At 36.6% G+C, this 17,148-nt stretch overlaps 1 protein-coding gene across 1 annotated transcript; it reads left to right on the top strand.

Annotated features, from left to right (window-relative positions):
* Positions 1-7,070: 7,070 nt before the first annotated feature.
* LOC131859258 (secreted RxLR effector protein 161-like) lies at positions 7,071-9,083 on the top strand. The gene is made up of 3 exons (XM_059212850.1): positions 7,071-7,164; positions 7,300-7,442; positions 9,030-9,083. The coding sequence occupies exons 1-3, from the start codon at positions 7,071-7,073 to the stop codon at positions 9,081-9,083; spliced, it is 291 nt and encodes a 96-aa protein (XP_059068833.1).
* The last annotated feature ends 8,065 nt before the right edge of the window (positions 9,084-17,148 follow it).

Raw genomic sequence — 17,148 nt, 5'->3', positions numbered from 1 at the left:
GATCTCTCCTCATTATCTCTTCAACCAATCTATTGAATTGAGGATCCATTATAGATTCTTGTATGTCTGCTGATAGTATTGAAGAATTGTCCACATTATCATTGTGTGTAGCGTTGTGTATAGCGTTTGCGCTTTCCATATTTGGATTGTGTCTATAAACATTCATGTCTGGTAATGTAGTGTGCTCAGGATTGTAGAAGACATCATTGTCATACTCATAAGAACTCATGTTTACGGGCCCTTGAGCTTCTTTAGCTTTTCTCCTAGATTTTTGAAGACGGGTTTCAACCATGAACTAGGTGTTAGACCAATATGTGAGAGACTTAGACGAAAATGACAAGAGTATGTAAGACCAAGAGTTGTATGGAGTGTAAATGAATCTGAAGTTTACTTGCAATGTCCAAAGTGTAAGACCAAATATGTATGTTGTAGAGTAGGTGTGACTTCCAAAGAGAGGATAGTTTCTCTTGATGAGGTAAGCTGACCTTGACTCTAAGTAAGACCAAATGAGACCCAAAGGTAAGAAACCTTGATGAGGGACCACTTAGCAAAGTGTTGTTGTATGTAGTGTGTTGACAAAGTATAGTGAGGACAAGCAAGTGACCTTTTGACTCAAGTTTAGACAAGTATGAATGTAAAATGAGGTATGAAGCAATGATGGACTGTGTAAGACCTTAGAACAGGCTGAATGCTAGATGAACCTGAAGAGATAACCTAGGAAGCTCAAGTGTGCCGAAACTGATTTCTTTGTTTGCTTGACTGTTAAACTTTTTTAAATCCTGACACAGACGCCTCTGTATACTTCACAGACGCGGTTTTAAGACACAGACGCTATTCTGTTTGACACAAACGTGATTCTGAGATTTCCTGTTGATGTTTGCTAAGACTCACAGATTTTTGCAATTGTGGACACAGACGCGCCTGTATACTTCACAGACGCTATCTCCAGACACAGACGTGTCTCTGTTCGACACAGACGCTGGTAAAAACACAGACGCTATTCTGTACTTCACAGACGCGTTTATCAGACACAGACGCGGTTTTAACAGACACAGACGCGTTTCTGTAACCTTAGTGCAATCTTTCCTATCTGTGAATTTGTTTTGCTGTGACCAAATCTGATTTTTCGACTGTTTTTCGTGACAAGAGGACACAGTGTTGATGACCCAATGTTTGCAGACTGTTTAGACTCCAAAAAGTGTGTTGTTTGATGTAAAAAGTTTTTTGCATACACTTGAAGACACAAAAGACACAATGTTTTGCTGTTTTGTCTTGATTGTTTGAGTGTTTATCATAAGTCAAGCACAATTCTTATGGCTGGCCAGGACAATAATTGTTGATCCCACATGGGGTTTTACCCCCGAGGCTACGCTATTCAGAGCGGATACTTAGATGCTTGACCTCACTGGCTCCACCCTCGGCACTCACTTCTCGGGTCAGCCAAGCATCAGTCCCCATGAAAACTCCCCATGGCGAACTTTGTATCTCTACTAAGAACCGTATGTGTGTGGGCCGCTACCAGAGGTCCGACCTCCTGCCTCAACAACTAGAAGGATTTGGGCATCTAAAACAATGAGGTACTAGTAAGGGCATCCGCTCGTGTGGCCATACATGCGGCACTTTCAGCTCTGTAAATACAGAAGGCTCCCAGCCGGTAGGGGTTACGCCCTACAAATGATCAAATAAATTTGATCAAACGGGTTTATGGGGAGACATAGTGTCGGTATGAACTAATCAGCACATGTTATTCATAGTTTTCACCATGAATACATTTGATTATAGTGGTTTGGATGAGGTGGGTTTTCCTCGCGACCACTTGGGTCGTTCTCTTCTCACTAGTAGTCCTAATGACCACACGGGAAGACAGGCCCTCTAAAGAATAAACAAAAAGAGCCTATTGCTCAAGACACAAAAGACAATGGTTCAATTTTAGTGCACCAATTGAAGTGTTTGCTAAGCTATGAAGACAAGGCACACAAATAAAATTACAAAACCCTAGCTAAGGCCCTGCAACAAAATTGTTAGTAGTTTGGGTTGTTTCAAATGATAACCCCTTCCTGCAAGCACACAAGTTAGGTAAATTTTAAGAAAACCCAAAAAGACTTTGTGAAAAGGGGCCTTCAACAAAAACGTATTTGTCTCCAAAGCAAGCTGCACAAACCAGGTTAGCTAGATCTGCAAAGGTTAGCCAAAAATAAACCAGATCTGAAACCCTAAGTACAAAATCCGAAAACCCGAATCGAAAAACTTGAAAAAAATTTTGCAAAACAGAATGCACAGACGCTGTTATACCAGACACAGACGCGTCTGTCCGACACAGACGCGGCTCTGTGATTCGCAGACGTGATTTCAGAACACAGACGCCTTTTTATTCTGCAGACGCGATCAGATGGTTCACAGACGCGATTCGGGATCACAGACGCGACTCGGGATCACAGACGCGACTTTCGGAAACCATCAAAAATAGAAAATGACAGAAACACAGATGCAATAAAAGATGTCACAGACGCCTCTGAAATACAAAAACGCGATCCGAACACTCGCAGACGCGGAAAAAACCTAAAATGTCGTCGAAATCGTCCGATCTGCAACTTCAAAAATGCAAAATCTGCAACAAAATGTTAAATGCAAAGGGACAAGAGTCCCACTGGGCGTGCCAAAATGTATATGGTGAAAATGGATAGCAATAAACAACAATATTGAAAGACTAAAATGGATTCAACCACCAAACCCTAGCCTAACAATGAACAAAGATCCACCATAACATATGAAGATAACCTAAGACAATGCAAAATAACTCAAAAATCACAAAGATTATACCATCACATGTCCACTAGGGTTTTGATCTCCATTCTTCCTATCTCCATTGATCTTGTTTGATATGCTTGCTCTCAGATTTTTGTATGCACAAGAGCTCAACAAAGAACGGAATGTGGTTGCAAGTAGGATCGTAGTGTAGCCAAGTACTCCAAAATTAGTCATTCGGATTAGTCATTAGGGTATGTCATTAGGGTTTGATAATGAAGAAAGCATCTCCTTAAATAGAAGACACAATAGAAAATGGAGGGTTAAGATTGAGAGGTGTAAAAAGAGAGGTCGGCTAGGATTAGAGGGTAGGTATAAGAAATACCAAAATAATGAAAGGGGTAGGTAGTGTAGGAAATAAGAGATGAATGACATGTGTCATGTGTAGAAAAGGTTAATGAATTAATTAAATAAATAAAGATTTATTTAATTAATAGAAGAAGTAGGACAATTAAATAAATAAAATATTTATTTAATTTAGGAAAGGGATAATTTAAATAAATAAATGTATTTATTTAAATGAGAAATAAGGCTAGAAGAGGATAAATGAATTAATTAAATAAATAAAGATTTATTTAATTAATAGAAGAATTAGGCTTAGATAATTAAATAAATAAAATATTTATTTAATTAGACATGACAATTTTGGGTGTCTACAAGTAACTGTCCCACTTATGATAAGGAACTTTATGCATTAGTTCAAAGTGTTAAAAAATGGAAACACTACTTAATGGGGAAAGAAAAAATTATATCACACCGATCAAAAGCCACTTCAATATTTACACTCACAAACTAAGCTGCAACAAGGTAGGCATTTTCGGTGGATGGGTTTTCTGCAACAATTTCACTTAGTAATTAAGTATAAGAAAGGTACCCATAACAAAGTAGCAGATATTCTCTCTAGGCCGCTTGTTATGAATGCTTTGATAATCCTTCAGAATAGTTCTATGGTTCATGAAAGTTTTCAAGAACAATATGCTAATGATGATAATTTTAAGGAGATCTATGCATCTTTATTTTAAGGCAAACGTGTAGACCAGAAAGATTACTAGGTGTAGGATAAATTATTGTATCACTTGAGAAAATTATGCATTCCAAAATATGAACAAGCACATGTAATTCGAGAAGCACACACTTCATTGATTGCAGGACACTTTGGGGTAAGCAAAATATTGGCTTAGCTATAGAAATATTTCTATTGGCTTCGCATGCAAGAATTTATAACTAAATATATTAAAGAATGTGTGATGTGTGCAACTAATAAATCTAGTTATACAAAGATGGGGTTGTACACACCTTTACCTTTACAATCCCATCCATGGGAAAGTGTGTCTATGGATTTTTTTGGGGGTCTACCTATGTCTAGGAAGGGACATGATAATATGTATGTAGTGGTTGATCGATTTAGAAAAATGTGTATTGTAATGCCTTGTAAGAAGAAGGTCACTGTTGAGCTAACAATTCATATGTACTTCAATTTGTATGGGTTCATTTTGGGTTACCCACTTCTATTGTATATGATCGAGATTCTTGATTCTTAGTAGAATTTTGGTCAGCATTATGGGGCCTCATGGACACTAAGCTGAAGAAGAGTGCTACATTCCATCTGTAGACCAATGAACGTACAAAGGTAGTAAACATGATAGTTGTGCATATGCTCAAATGTTACTACAGTAAGCATCATAAGTTGTGGGATGAGAGTCTTCACTGTGTGCAACATGCTTACAACCATGTGGCACACTCTTCTACAAAAAGATCTCCTTTTGAAACTTGTTTTTGTTATCTACCAAAAACACCAATGGATTTTTCTTTTGGGAAGGACGACAATGAAGATGGACGCCATGATGCAAAGGATTTAAAGTTCATCTAGAAGGTCCAAGTTATCCCTCAGGTAGTGGAAACAAAGTTGGATAAGAGCCAAGAAAAATACAAGGTTTGCCATGATAAGCATCACATCGATCACCATTTCCAGGTTGGAGATATTTTTTGGTTACATATCAGCAATGAAATAATGGATGATGAAGGTAAGAAGCTCAAACCAATTAGATATGGTCACTTCAAGATCTTGGAAAAGATTGGTACCAATGCCTTTCACCTAAATCTTCCTCCATATATAGAAATTTACTCAGTTGTAAATCTAGAGAATCTGAAATTATATGAGCCTCCAATGATATTTGACAAGGAGACAGATGTGAAGGTTCCTTCTATCGATGACCTATCACCTGAGTACATGAATGTGTTGCTAGAGGATGTCATACTAGACAAAAATGTCAAATCCTCAGAAAGAGGTGCTATTGAATACCTTGAAGTGGGATGAAAAGGAATGCATCCTTGCAAAGAAAGATGGATGGAGGTCAGGGAAGTGAGGAAGTTGTATCATCGCTTACTTTGTGAGGAACCAAACTTTTGGATGTCCAAAAGATATCCAGTGGGGAGGATTGATCTAGATGGCTCCAAAATAATCATGAAACTATTTAACAAAAGTTGCATACGAGATTAGACCCCGTAACCTTCGCTTCCGCAACCATGGGGCTCACCGTTAAGCCAAACAACATGCACTTAGCTATATTAGGCATCAATTTTATTTATTGGTTAAGTTGTTTGGGAATGCTTTGAATTAGGGGTTGGTGGGGGTTACACCCACAACCCACTATGCCCCAAAATTAGATGCCACCATTGCACTATCAACCTCTTTTAACAATGCAACAACAAGTGTTTTATTTAAACACTACCTCATCCTGAAATCATAACAAATTAGCCATTATGGTTAAAAACCAACCCCAAAAATATGAATAATTCCAAACTAAACAAGGATTGTATGAAATAATGAAAGGGTTAATTTATTAATAGGGGGTTATGTTATTAATTATGATGGTTAAACCCCATATAGCATATTTTATGTATAAAAAGGGGGTGTAGGATTTTTGAAAGGCATTCAGGTGATGTAAAGGGGAGAACATTCAGGAGAATTTGGTGTCATTTCTACACTATAGTAAGGTTATTCCATCATTCTTGAAGGGAATGGTCTTGTCACAGATGTAATTCTAATTTTTGGAGCATAATTGGACCTATCACTCTGTTGGAGAGGGATCTGGAGATGTAGCCATTTGGTGAACTCCATTACCAATTATGTTTTGTCTTCTGTCTTTTCTCTCTCCTTCTTTCTATTCATCATCTTTAATATGCTATGTTCATTAAAGCATTACTATTGTGTTAATTTGTTTATTAAGATTTGAATTCTTTATTATAATCGTTAAGCATTATTAAAGCAATTTCCATAGATCCTAAATTAGATCGCATAGCTTCCTTGCAAAATAAATGGAGCTTGTTGATATTTGATGTATGCTAATAAACTAAATAAAAGTGTAAGAGAGGATTGGTGGGTTTAAACCCTCGACTTATCCAATGCCATTGATTGTTGTCAACCACTACACTATGCAGCTCTTTTGAGATAAGGATGACCAAACATGTATTTAATGTATTAGGTGGTGATCCTTGAAAATAGGGGTCTGCGTGGCCTGAGCACCCCAAAATTAAACCATGAATATGCAGTTTTTGAGGCTTGATGAATATGAGCCAAAAGTTAAAGGATTTTGGTTTAAACTTATAGGATTTTGGAAATAATGTTGTTAACATCCCATTACAACATTTTTAAATGTATAAATGGGTGATATTGACTTGTAAAGGGGACAATTATGGAATAATTCTAAATCCAGAGATGTCTTGAGAAATTCTTAATGAAGAGAATTGGGATTAGATTAATTTCTAGGAGAGGGAAGCCATGATTTTGGCTTGGTTTTAATTTTATTGCTTTGGAAGCATGGTGACCATGACATAGAAGCTTGGCACAAACATGATGCTGGAAGTTTCTGTCAGTACGATATGAAAGTAGGAAGAGATTGAAGAGAAACAATCTTCCTCAAAGGCAAAATAATTTGTAATTGTAGTTGGAAAGACCATAGTGGTGTACTTATTTTGATGATTTGTTAGTAGCAGGTCCCAGCATGTATAAAATCATCCATTTGAAAACTCAGCTTGCTAGGGAGTTTGAGATGAAGGACTTAGGCAGTGCAAATCAAATTCTTGGAATGAGGATACATAGATACATAAACAAAAGGAAATTATGGTTGTCACAGAAAACTTATGTGGAGAAGGTTCTGCAGTGCTTCAATATGTAGAAAGCACAACCAATTAGTACTCCATTTCCTGTTCATATTAAATTGTCTTCTGAATAGTGCCCTAGCATAGAAGTAGAGAAGATACAGATGTCTCATGTACTGTACTCTTCAGCAGTAGGAAGTCTTATGTTCGCCATGGTGTGCACCAGAGAAGACATTGCACAAGCAGTGGGAGTTGTCAGTAGGTACATGGCGAATCCTAATAATGATCATTGGACAATTGTGAAGTGGATTCTCAGATATTTGAGAGGGAGTTTAGATGCTTCTATCTGTTATAGTGGGAGTAGTCTTTAAGTTAATGGGTATGTGGATGCAGATTTTGGTGGAGACAGAGATAAGAGAAAGTCTACAACAGATTATGTTTTCTCTTTAGCTAGAGGTGTTCTTAGTTGGGTGTTGAAGTTGCTGGCAATGGTGGCATTGTCTACTACTGAGGCAGAATATATGGCAGCAACACAGGTTAGCAAGGAGGCGATTTGGCTTCATAGACTTTGGGGTGAATTGCAAGTGAAGCAAGATAACATGGTACTACATTGTGATAGTCAAAGTGCTTTACAATTACCACGAAACTCATCTTACCATTCCAGAAAAAAGCATATTGATATTCAATCACTTTGTTTGTGAAGTGGTGGAAGGAGGAAAAATCTCTTTAGCCAAGATTCACACTGATATAAACCTTGCAGATATTATGACGAAACCTATTAGTAGAGAGAATTTCATCTGGTGCATAAATTCTCTTGGTCTGCAGATTATGTGATGATAGGGAGCATTGGCAATGATCTTTCAATAGAGGAATTATTTAGAGTTTGAAATTTGACTTCAAGTGGGAGAATGTTGGAATGTGAAGTCCAAATTGGACTCTTAGCTAGCAGTGGTTGAGTCATCATGACTATCTTAGCTAGTAGTGGTTGTGTCATCATGGATTATCCATTAGTGTTTTACATGCAGTTGTGCGAGTCATAATTACTATATTTAGTAAGTTGTATTCAAGTAGGACTCTGCAACTCGATTGTTTTAGGCTGCTCGAAGTTATGTTTTGATTGACATTTTTTGAGATTGTTGTAACTCTGTAATTCCTTATAATCAATAAGAAAGACAAAATTTTCCCATGGTTTTTTACTGGCATATTTTAACCAGGTTTTTCCACGTAAATCTGTGTGTTATGTGCTATTGTTCTTCTTTGCAATTTTTTTGCACTTGTTCTTTTTCTCACACTGCATTTTTCTTGTTTTATATTATTAGTAAGTTTTTAGTACGCGCATTTCAGATATATAAAATTTGATGAAAGAGATAAGATTCAGTTTGATTGATCTAGACAGATTAATGGAATTGTAAGAAAAATTATCAGTTAAAATGTTGGAACTGGTTAATCCTTAAACATAGTTTTTCAATAAATATTAGTAATTAAAAAACATGAAGTTTTTGATAATAATTTGACATGTTTTCAGATTTGTTTGGAGTTGATCTAATGGTGGAGAATTTGTACTCTTGAAAGCGAGGTCAAAAATTCACATGGATAAAGTATGTACGTCTCATTTATAGCACAACTAGATAGATACCTCCTACAAAAAATATGAGATAATCCCATATTACTGTAAACCATTTATAGACCCATATACAAAGTGCTTCTTTCATAAACTTAAAAATAAATGCTTTCTTTCATCAATATCTCACTACTTTCTTCATACACTCAAATCCAAAATCATTTCAAATTACAACCTAAATTTAATTAAAATGGATACCACAGGGATTTAAACAAATAATACTGAAATTCTCTCGCTAATCGATGAATGAAGTTTTATATATCTGATGCTCGAGCTTTGCAGGTGAGCCTATAAACGCAGAATTTCACAGATCCCAGATAATAATTCCAGGTAGGAAGAAAGTGGTTTAGCTCTTCGAAAGATTATAAACAACTGGGTAATACTTTTTCCATGTGTTATAAATTCTGCATCTTATCTATGATAGTTTGAGGAAGGCAGAAGAAAATTGAGTTATTGAACAGATTATAAAGAAACTGCTTTTCTTGCATAATTGATTTTGTAGGTATCTTCGTACTCCCAGTTTCTTTTAGCTGTTAAGAATGACGAAAAAAATTAAAAAGAAGGACGCAAAAGGGTGGTACATACAAGTAGCAGTGTTAACTTCTCTTTCGCTGATAAAGAGAATTTTTTGGAATTAAAGAGCGGTCTTAATGAATGGTATAAACGCCGAACCATGGTGAAAATTAGTGAGTTTATGGAAAAGGAATCCAAACCTTGTGAAAACTTATACTATTTTCTGGGGGATTATTCTACTGTTGGTGGCTTCAGCGCCCTCAGTTGTGCAGGTAATTACACAATTTTTTCGAAATAAGAATGAAGGACGAATACTTCAGTGGACATAGTTTCAATAGTGGACACCTTTTTGTCAACCCAACCCTCAGTAGTAGTTTGCAAAGGAGCCTAACAAATTGATAATGGAAAGGTTGTTAATGAATATCACATGTACCGATAATGGATAATTTTGCACAAATGTCCCAGTAGTGGTGCACTAAAAAAATATCAAAAAAGGTGATCTACTATTGGGGCATTTGTCCACTACTACTGCAAATTTTGAGTTATCTACTTTTGGTGCAAAGGAGTTCATGTATGGGTAGACAATTTGATGCATGTCACTACCCAGAAGCTGGATGCTTAGTTATAAGCAGTTAAGTCGTATACGGAGACAACCAAAAAAATTGAAATTCGATGTACAGTTTGAGAGTTCTATGTGCTCTAAGTTAACTATGTCCACTACTGGTACCCTTCCCCTATTTAAGTATAGAATTTCTCAAACAATAAATTATAGGAATGCTGATTTTTAAAAAGAGCCGCATTTAAATTATATATAGTTTTAGCTATTGAGAAGTATTAATCTTGAAATATGTATTTTTTTAAAAATGTTTTTGAATATGGGAAAATAGGATTTGATGGGCCCCTGAAACCCAATACAGTCAAAAGATCAAAAGATAAACATTACAGCGCAACTAAACAAAAAGACAACAAAAAAAATGAAAGACAACTAGCGAACAAAATGCCAGCAAACAAGAGAACACAGATTATCAACCAAAAAACACCAACAGAAGCCCAGTCTTAGGTTAATTTCTGAAGCATTTCCGCCGCTTCCAGCTCCATCTGTTCCATATTGTCTGTTGCCTGCTTAATATCCTCGATTTCTTTGTTGTGGCTTTGCATCCTTTTAGTGCTTTCTCTCGTTCTTCTCCCAAGACCTATGCCCTTATCATCTAGGGTATCATCCTTAACATCCATAATGCCCTCCATGACCTGATCCCCTTGGTAGTTCTCCATCTTGTAGATAAGGGCTTTCATGCTGGCCGAGGCAGCCTTCAGAATCTTGCGGCTTTGCTCAGCTTTTTTTTTGAGCATGTTCTCAACTCCATCAAGTCTCTTTTCAGTGGCACATGCTTTATTTTCTAAGATAAGAAAGCTATTGCAGGTAGCGTTGATAATCTCCTCAGCATTACCAATCACTTTGGTGAGCTCACTGAGATAGTCAGGGAAGGAATTGAACTTTCACGAGCCTAAAGCTTGTAATGTCTTGATTTTATCTACTTCTCAGGCTTGCTTGGTTTTAATGCCTTCAATTTCCTTATGCATCCAGCTAAGCTCTTGTTTGAAGCTTTCCATATCATTATTGATGCAGAGATCAATATCCAAGTGATGCTCTTCCTGGTTCTTATCACCAATAGTATTAAGATTAACTTCCAGGCCAACCTTCCTATCCTTAGAGCTCTGAGCTTCTTTCATTTTCGTATCCTGCCCCATCAAGCCCTTCTCCTTTAAATCAGTCCTGAGAGGTAACCGGTCCTTGGTGTGCACCTCCTTACTTTTAGAATTCTTATTTTTCTACTTCAAGCTCACAAGGGTTTGGACCTCCTCACTTCTAGTGTATATGTCATTGTCAGTCCCATACTCCTCGTCATACCATCTATCATCCTCCCCTCTCTGCTTCTTTTTGGAAAACCCTTTGCTTTGATTCTGATGTTCTATTTTTTTATTTCTTTTGTTTGGCCAAACAATTTGGGGTCGTCCTCTGTCTCTGCTTCCATATCATAGCCTTTGCCTTCCTCCTTATGAGAGTCATCGAAATCCTCATCCGATTTGTAAATGTCAACTATATTCAACTAGATAGTCATTTTCTTGATGTGATTATACATAATCACCATCAAACCTTCATGCATTATAGGGTTGATACTAGGGTTGGAAATTGCATCCTTTGGCTAAAAGTAGGTATGGCTGCCCTTCACTAGTCTAGCGCTTTCCTCCTCATTCTTCAGAAATTTCTTCACAACAACATCCAAAATCTTTTTGTCCCTGTAAAACTTGATGCCCTCCATTAGAAGACCCATTGCCTTTGCAATCATAGTTTCGGCCACCTTGACCTTCCTATTTCCAATGGTTAACATCCTTCGTTCTACCCCTTCTTGAAGATTCTCATGATTTCAGGTCATTTGTCCTGCATATTTTCCATGAAATCTGTCATCTTGGCAGCTTGAAGGATTGCCTAGACCTGTAGATAACTCTTCCATTTCTCAATGGTAGTAGCCTTCGTTCTCTTTCATTTACCACCCATGATCCTATTGATATCAATAATCTGTAGCTCCCACCTGATTCCTTTTGTCACAACAGACTATAGGAGTTTCTTATACTATTGTTGAACATGGATAAAAATTTCCATAAAGCATGCAAAGTTAACCTACAATGATTGTTGTAGCTCCTTCTCAATAGCCTACAAAACCAATGCCTATTGTCATGACATCTCCTTACACTTCAGGAAATGATATCAAATCAATCCCTGCTTACCATGCAATCTTTCATAACTTAAGATATCACGTGCCGCACACGGTAGCTCCCCTTCTCCATTCCAAGTAATAATTATCTCACTCAATATCACCACATTGGCAGCCCAGTCCGCACTCTCGTTAGCCTCTTTGTAGACATGTGTGATGTGGCATTTTTTAAACCCCTGAAGCAGCTCTCTAGCTAACTCAATGATGTTCTTGATAGTCCATGAAGGTTGATGATTACCGAGAAGGTAGTTAATAATGTTTTTAGAGTCGCCTTCCAACCAAAGCATTTTGACCCCTACATTAGAGGTTAAATTAAAATATTGAAGTGCACCCATAGCTTCTGCCATATGATTGGTTTGAATTCATAAGGGATGGGCCATCGCTCCAGTGCAAAAGCTAGCCCCATTTTGGATGACACTACTACAACCAGCCGGACTTGGATTTCCTTTTGCCGCCCCATCAAAGTTGGCCTTGAACCACTCATTGGGGGAAAGGACCAGGAACACAAACTTTAATTGATTTGTTTGATGTTAGAGCCCAAAGAGGATGGGATATTCTATCTTTTGAGAACATCAAAGTCCTCCTTACCACTACAACAATGCACTCCCCTGACCATCACATTCTCAACAAAGTTATTTTTTATCTTGACCCATACCACTTCAAAGGTGTTAATAGCATTCTGGAATATTCTACTATTTCTCTCTTTCCATATCCCCTAGAGGATATGGGAAAAAGAGAACTTCCAAAGATTTCTTATGGTGATTATATTGGTGGAATATTTCTAGCTTCTGAAACAATCCTACATCTCCTCCTGGAAAATCCAATTCAGCCCCAACATTTGAAAAAACATCCCCCAAATAGGAGTGGTATAAGGATAGTGTAAAAAGATGTGGTTCACAGATTCCTCATTATTAAGATAAAGCTAGAAAAATTTAAGGAAACCAAAGCCCTTGTCTCAAATTGTCAGTAGTAAGAATCTTGTTTTGCAAGAGGATCCACAAAAAGATATTGATTTTGGGAGTCTATTGGCATGATGATGATTGCAATGTATTCATCATATGTTGTCATTCATGAAATACTCACACACACACACACATGATTAAATTGACTACTGGAGTAACTTCAATTGTTTACTCTGTCAACCCGTATGCTAGAGCTTATTCTTAGTGGTTATATCTAACTGGTACTTTGTGTCAACCGGTATGTGCATATGAGAGAACCCGTAGATATGATAAGATGAAGAACAAGATGAAGATCAAGTAGAGATCATGACAAAAGATTCATGGATAATGGTCTATTAGTTAACTCAAATTGATATTGACTGTTCCAATCGGTATTGACTGTTCCAACCGGTATTTGGTAATCTTGTGATGAGTTACCATAGATAGTGATGAGTTATGACACCAACAAATTTTTGGTGGTAATTTTTGTGATGAGTTATGATCACTTGTCCAGATACTCTACACCTAGGAAATTGTTATGATTTCTTAAGCTCGACATGAAACTTAAGGTCTATATATTGACATCGCAATGAATCATTTGAAGTGATATGTGAAAGAGTGTTATATGCAAAGAAGAGTGAAGTTGTGGAGTATGAAAAAGAGAAGTGTTGAATGTGTTTAGAATTTTTTGATAAAGCAAGTGTTGTGTTATTCAGAACAAATCAAACAAACCTGTTGTTGCCTAAAAATTACAACAAAATCAAATCCCCTAACTGGGTAAGCTCTAACAAGCTTCATTGTATAAATCCTTTAACAAGGTGATCCATTAACTTGGATTCTTAAATCCTCCAGCAAGGTTACTCCTTACAAGGTACTACCTTTAACAGGGTATAAGCTTCTAATCAAGCTTTGGGATCTCTAACAAGATTCACTCCTGGTAGAGAACTTTGTAGACCTTAACCGATCAATTATCTATTTATGTAGATAGTTAACTTGTGAATTCCATCTCACCATGGTATTTACCTATTTGGGTTTTCCACATACAAACACTTTTGTTATGGTGAATGCTTTACTTTTTGTGAATGTTGTTATATGATTTTTTATTGCATGCATTGTGTTCAAAAGCTTTGTAAAGTTCATTTACCGGTTAGTATTTAAAGTAGTTCTATTTTTGGTGTCACTGATTCACTCCCCCCTCTCAGTGCTTTTTAAGTCCATCAATTGGTATCAGAGCCTAACTTTTGTGAAGCCTAACTGCTTAGAAGGAAGTCTTGAAACCACCATGGGAGCTATGAGCTACTTTGAGATGGCTAGAGAGCTAGAAGCTAGCAGAAATGAAATAGAAACCCTAAGGGTCAAACTAGAAGCTTCTCAAAACAAAAGGAGAGAGCTTACTGAACAACTATTAGAAATATCTGATAATAATTCTTCAGATGAATCCAATATTGATGCTTTGGCTGAGGAGGTTGAAAAACTCAATGGCGAGAAATTGAACCTGAGAAGAGAACTGGAAAGTACTACTATTCGCATGAGTCAGGAACTAGAAGCCAGAAGAGTAGTTGAGGATCTTACCAAGGAAAGAGATCATGATATTACCAAGATAAAGTGTGAGAATGCTACCTTGCATGAGCATTTGAATTCTAAAAGAGAAGAGAAGGAAAATATGTAGTTAGATCTTGATTTAGCACCATCTCTAAGAGAGAACCTATCTAAGCGCAATGAAGATCTTACCAAGAAGCTCATTGAAACAAATGAAAAGTAGGACATATTTGTCAAAAGTTCAATCTTGCTAGAAGAGAAAATTCAGTCTCAAAGGATGAAAGGTGACATCTCTGGACTTGGTTTTCACACATCTAAAAAAGGTGAAACCTCTAGTAACAAGAGCAACATTCCTAAGAACAAATATTCTTCTAAGGCTAGGAAGGCTACCGGTAAGAAGGCCTATAAACCTGTTTGTTTTGTTTGCCATAAACATGGTCACACTGCAAATGTTTGTAGAGACAAACCAAACAAAAATGCAAGTTACAATACTAATGGTAGGTATGTGTCCAAGAAATTTGAAGGTCATTGTTTCACATGTTGAATATATGGACATAGATCTGTTGAATGCAGATATGGAGCTAATAATCCTATACTACATATGTATCCAAGACCAAATGGCAACTAGATGAGGAACTCTATCAACCGAGTCAACATGAACTAGCAAAGACCCTACAACAACCGGTTTAGTCCATTTGAGATGGAAAAGGTAACAAATACTATTTGCATCATTTGTAATAACTTTGGTCATGTGGCTATGAATTGTAGAAGAAGAACAAGAAGAGAAAATGCAAGACCTTGGAGTTCATCTGGTATGGCATGTTATCACTGTAACAAACCAGGACACTTAGAAATTTTTTTTAGATCTATAAATAGCAAACCGGTCAACTCTGCAAAAGATATGAAAGGTAAACAAAAAGTAAGTGTTGAAGAAGTTAAGGAGGAAATAAACCGCACCTCAAAGAAGAAGAATGATGAATCATCGACAGGAGAGATTTCTCCTTCACCCAGTGAAGAGAACCCTACACTAGTGTACTAAGCCTTGTCAAATGGCCAAGGGGAACTTAAACGGTAAATCCACCTCCACACCCCTTCTGATAAATGAGTGGTAAGAAAATTTTGAGTTTGTAATTTTGATAACTTTTTCTTGATATGTTATCAACCGGTTTACTTCTTGAGTGTTGAAATTAGGGTTTGCAACCCTAATGGGTGAGGATTTAATGCAATAGGTAAAAGGATAAAAGCATGTTTTTACTTTGTTATTTTTACCCTAACGCATTCGAGAAAGAAAATTGGAGTTTTTATTGAGCTAAGAAAGATTGTCTTGCTGTCCAATTGCTGAAGTATTTTGAGATTTTCATAATCAAGCTGAATCCAAGGTTGCACAAAGTTGAATTCAAGGTTGCACAAAGTTGAACTGAAGAGGCAACTTGTGTTAATCTAGGTATTTTCCCTGAATATTCTACTTCAAATTTGGTATATTTATAATGGCATCATCTTCAAAGAGTGTAGAGAGGTTAATGATTACCTTTGAGCCTATGGAAGTAGTTAAGCAGGACAAATTGTGTCGTATAATGCATTGTTGCAAGTCCCGAGCGATGTTTTGATCAAAGAAGATTTATCTAGCTATATTGACTATAAGATAGAGGATCTAGGATCTCTATACATCTACACACAGTTGAAATCACTTTGTGATGAAAATGGAAAGATTAAGACAAAGTATGCTAGGGTTTTTAAAAGGGTTTTCATAATGCTGCTTATTTTCTTGTAGATTTTGAAGAAGCACATATTCGAATCATTTTGAGTCAAGTTCATTGAGAAAACATGTATTTAGATAGGACTCACAATTACAAAGGAAGCCATTTAGGCTCTAATTGGTTATTTCTCAACTGGTGAAGTACCTGAGTTGAGAATAATTTCTAAGGATAATGTCTTCAACCTAACTAGTTCTACATTTGATGGGCATGCTTTTTCTATCAACAACATTAAAGACCCTGTAGTAAAACTAGCAGCAATGGTAATAGGCTACTGAGTATTTTACTCCAGTAGACTTAACAGTGTTCCTTCAGTAGCAGTTCATACAACTCACAGAGTGATTGTTGATAATATGAATTATGATCTCTGTGAAGCTATCAGGAGTCAATTGTTTTTGAATTTGCAATCTATCAAAAAGGATAGTAGTTTGAAATTCAAGTTTGGTCAGTTATTGGTTGGATTATTCTTTTATTTTCAGAACTTTCTACAAGGAATTGGAGACATTGAGTGGTCACAGGACTCACCGGTTTTAGTGCAAATTAAGAACATCATCAAGGATGTAAAGAATACTTTCTGTCCTACCATGAATAAGTATTTGAATGAGTTTCAAAAGAAGATGAGTATGAGAATGAGAATATCGGAAGAAGCAATAAAGAACTTTGAAAAAGATATAATCTTCACTATTACCACTGATTTTTTCTTGATACAAATAATAGAGCTAAGAGAGGATGAAATGGAGGACATGAGTTACGAGGTGAACTATGATCTACTAGTTGGTTATGATAATGCCCTATTTGCATCACCTAAAGACAAAAATAAGGCTAAATTGGACATTGTAGCAGTCCAAGATGCACCTGCTAAAAGTGCAAGAGGAAGGAATAAGAAATCTGATGAAGCATCTCCATCAATAAAAAGTATTAGGGTTACCCAAAGCATCCAAACCAAAAAGGAACTAGAACCCAAAGTATATATTAATAAGGAGACAAAGAAGAGAGATAGAAAATTAATTTTACAACCAAAATTTGAGGTAATGAATTTTGATGAAGAACCAAGGAAGGCAAAGTCAACCGGCAGAGTATCAAAAAAGGTTAAGGAAATA

The sequence above is a fragment of the Cryptomeria japonica genome, chromosome 10, assembly GCF_030272615.1.
Source record: "Cryptomeria japonica chromosome 10, Sugi_1.0, whole genome shotgun sequence".
Taxonomy (NCBI): Eukaryota; Viridiplantae; Streptophyta; class Pinopsida; order Cupressales; family Cupressaceae; genus Cryptomeria; species Cryptomeria japonica.
Note: the sequence above shows the minus strand (reverse complement) of the source record. Positions and strands in the feature narration are given on the sequence as shown.